General features: G+C 41.5%; 1 protein-coding gene across 2 annotated transcripts in view; it reads right to left on the bottom strand.

The window, feature by feature from the left end:
• Nucleotides 1-813: 813 nt before the first annotated feature.
• The window catches only part of srl (sarcalumenin), an 11398-nt gene continuing 8446 nt past the window's right edge, over nt 814-3765 (bottom strand). For both annotated transcript variants that reach the window (XM_024271372.1, XM_024271373.2), the window contains 3 exons: nt 3227-3343; nt 2880-3113; nt 814-2804 (listed from right to left, as the gene is read on the bottom strand). In XM_024271372.1, the coding sequence (XP_024127140.1) occupies nt 1993-2804; nt 2880-3113; nt 3227-3343 (1163 nt within the window). In that variant the 3' untranslated portion in view covers nt 814-1992. The remainder of the gene's footprint in view (nt 2805-2879; nt 3114-3226; nt 3344-3765) is intronic.

Here is a 3765-nt window from a genome sequence, read left to right as displayed (position 1 = left end):
CATTGCAGATATAAAGCATAAACAGGCTTCCTACAGCAGAATTGTGCCACTTGGTTCTCAGAGATCAACTCCAGGGGAAAAAAAGACAGCAACAGTCTTGTTTGTTTCTACATGTAAGATGTTGCAATCAAAAGCACTTTACATGTTTCTGCATGTATGGTGCGCAGATAAAGATGCTTTATTATCATGTTTCTGCATGTGAGCGATTTTATCTAGCTTTTGGTTTCTGAGTCATTTTTTGGGAGAAAAATCACAGATCTTCAGCGTCCAGCTGACATCTTTATTTTTTATTAATCAAGAGTCCAAAAATTAGGTTAATTAGCAATTTATTCCAACATTTAAAAATAGCCTAATATTTTAGCACATCCAGTATCCAACATCAATTTTTACACATAATTAATTAAGCTTGTGCGTTTTACAAGCTAAATGATTTAGATTTGGAGCTAATTCTTTGCACAACTCCCTCTAGTGGACAATGTGTGTATCTGCAGTGTGCCACAAACGAGAAGAGAAGAAAAGAGAAGCTTGCTTTGGGATGGTTGCTCATTATATTTCTGTCCTTCAATCCAGATCAAGATGGCTGATGGGTAAAAACTTAATCATGTGTTAGTTTGTTCATTTTTCTGTGTGCAGCTTCTTGTTTGTTTGAGAATCTTGACAAAAAATGATCTAATAATTGAATTATTTTTAAAGGAAATTGCATAAAAAGAAGCAGGATCCTAGAAGCAATTGAATTTTTGAAGCTACTCATTTCTTGTCTGCAAGAGCACTTGTAGCTCCATAGTATCACACTCCATCTGTGCACTTGCAGGGTCAGATTTTGCAGTAGTTTATTACTCCTGAGTTTATTACCTCAGCCACAGTCTTACAGGGATATTTCAAAGTACAGGATTCTCTTTTTTTTGTTCACCTACCCTTTAGTGCCCATATAGAACTTTACACAGCCTAAAAATCAATACGTGTCTTTCTAGCCTGCAGGAGAAAAGGCAGAATTAATGGATTCTGCTGGAACAAAGATGCATCAGTCTCTGCTTCCTTCATGGACGCTGAAAAAAAAAATAAAGAGTTGGAGATGTCTGAATGGGGAAAAAAAGACAGCATTGATTTTCTGCCAAAACCTGGCAAATTTATAGACTTAAACAAACGAACAGTTAAGAAGTGAAGAACTAATAGCTTTTGACCTTTAAACTCTAACCTCTGCTTGTTTCATAGGTTGTCAACAACCCAGACTGACAGACATTAAAAGCCCAGAGAATAAAGGTCTCATTTGTTACATGGAAGCATTGACAGACTGGAAAAGGGAAATGTTTGTGTTTTTAAAATAAATAGACATGCATCTGGTGTGATATTTAACATGCAAAAATGAGAAAAAAATAAAATAAAATAAAATAAAAAGCAAAATTGATTGGATGATCAGCCCAATACACAAGCTTTTGTATAGCACCCACAAAGAGACAGCTGCAGGAACAGCTTCAGGAAGCTCGTGGAATTGGCCTGCTGTAATGCAATTCTTTTATTTTTACAACAACTGTTTAACTTCCTGTTTTATTCACATGCAAGGGAGCAGGCATTTCAATGTTTTCAGTCTTAGAATTGACTGTTTTATTTCGTTTTTTTTTTTTGCCACGCTCGTCTTCAAGTCACTAACCCTCAAATTCACAGTCCCAGACAGTCCAAAGTGATCGAGCAAACAGGGGGAAAGGAGAGTGTGTGGCTTAACAGAACTCCTATTTCATCAGCACTTGTGTCCTTAAGCTGCCTTATCAAATCCTCCCCTCGATCTCCATTATTCCCACAGTCCCCAAATGCACCATCCCATTTTTTTTCTTTTCTCCTGAGGGGAAAAACAAACAAACATACAAACTAATCGTTGATCTTTTCTCCTCAACAATACAAGCATTCTGACAAAAGCGGGGATGGCTTCTGCCAAACCCATCTTCAAACCCTTTTTTTCTGTTTCCGCCCTTTCCTCCACTCGTTTCGCTCTGCTCCTCAGTTCTTTCTGTAACGATTCTTTGGCTTTTCCCCGCAGCCGGTGGCCTCGCAGGATGACAGGCCCGGCTGCTTGCCAGAGTTAATGCTGCTCAGGAGAGCAGGAAGCTCTGTGGTGATGGCTTTCTCTATCTTATCCAACAGGCAGCCTCCGATGTAGGAGCACTGAGCAGACAGGGGCTTGAAGTTGGCGATGGGGTTGATGCCAAAGAAGTCACGGTAAGCATCCCGGTTGGGGAGGTCAAACTTGCTGACGTTGGTCTTGGCTAGTATGGATTTGAAAATGTAGAATTTGTCCGGGTCGTCCACGATCTCCTGGAAGACCAGCTCGGGGTCGCTGAAGAAACTCATCTTCTCTTTAAAGGTCTGGACGTAGCGGTCGACCAGCAGGCCATGGATGCGCACGCGGATGCCGTGCTGGCGGATGAAGGCGATCTTGTTCTCCATCCGGTTCTCGATCACCTGGTTGAGGTCTTCCAGGAGGGAGATCTCTTCTCGCTTGAAGAGCTCCCTGCTGGTGTCAGGTGCGTAATCGTAGGGCCAGAAGGAGCTGACGTAAACCCGGGGGGGTTCTGTCACGTTGATGAGAGGAGCTAAGCTCCAAAAGAGCGCCCCGTAAACTCTCATCAGGTCTTGGGTGGCCAGATTATCCGCCTTGTTGAGGATGATGCGGATCTGTGACTCTCGCCCCTTGAGCTGCTTGAAGAGCATCTCCAACTCCAGCCCCACGTCCAGCTTTGTGGGGTCAAACACCACGAAGATCAGGTCGGCGCGGTCAATGAACCACTGGCAAACATCGTTGAAGGGGTATCCTGTGGAAACACAGAGTCGTCACTTTGATTTGATTTTTTTACCCATCTGCAGCCTGCTGAATCTTCGTCTCAAACCTCGTTCCTGCTGCTTGCGGTTCTCAATGATTCCCGGCGTGTCCACAAACGTCACACGCTCCAGCAGCTTGTGGGGCATCTCAATGCCAATCAGCTTTTCCAAGAAGTTTTGGCCGAATTTCTCCAGGGGGGAGAAGGAGCGGGAGCTGTCCGCCGCCATGACAATTCCCTCAACGGAGCGGATCTTCTCCCCGTGCATGATAACAGTAAACTCAGAGGTAGTAGGCTCAGCTCCTACACAACACGAAGAATGAACATCAAAAAGAGAAGCAACATGTCGGTAATGCTTTTTTTAGTTTTCTAAAGAAGATTTCAAAATATGAGGGCAAAAAAATAGTTTATCTTACCTGTATAGAGCTGATAGGGGCTGTCATGCAAGCCCAGGAGGTAATTAATCATGGAGGACTTTCCTACACTCCAGGGTCCCAGGAACAACACCATGGGCTTGGAGGTAATCTCTCCATCTGGGAATATAAAGCAGATTCAAATCTCAGTTTGGTTGGAAAATGAAGAGATTAAGATCCTGATATTTAAACTTTTAACCCTTTTACACCAGAGCCCCAGTTTTTATGTCCTTTGATTTTCTCTAACTTTATAATTATGATATTTTTATAATTTTTTTCCTTCAGAATCTGCTGGAATTACGTTGATCGTGTTAACAGTTGAAAAGTTACAGCTTGTGAAGGTGTTGAAGGGTTAAATTCTATGGAGTGATTTTTGTGCCACCATATTGCAAGCAAAAGACACAATTTTGAGATTAAAATTTTCTCACTTGCAAACAAAATGTAAAGTGTTGCAAATAAAATATTTAATATTTGCTTTCAAAAACTTTTTTTTGCTAACAAGAAACATTTTTACGTTTGCAAACTTTTTTTTTTTTTTTTTT

This window comes from Oryzias melastigma, linkage group LG8 (genome assembly GCF_002922805.2).
Source record: "Oryzias melastigma strain HK-1 linkage group LG8, ASM292280v2, whole genome shotgun sequence".
Classification (NCBI taxonomy): Eukaryota; Metazoa; Chordata; class Actinopteri; order Beloniformes; family Adrianichthyidae; genus Oryzias; species Oryzias melastigma.
The sequence above is the reverse complement of the archived record's forward strand: the minus strand, read 5'-3'. Positions and strand labels throughout refer to the sequence as shown.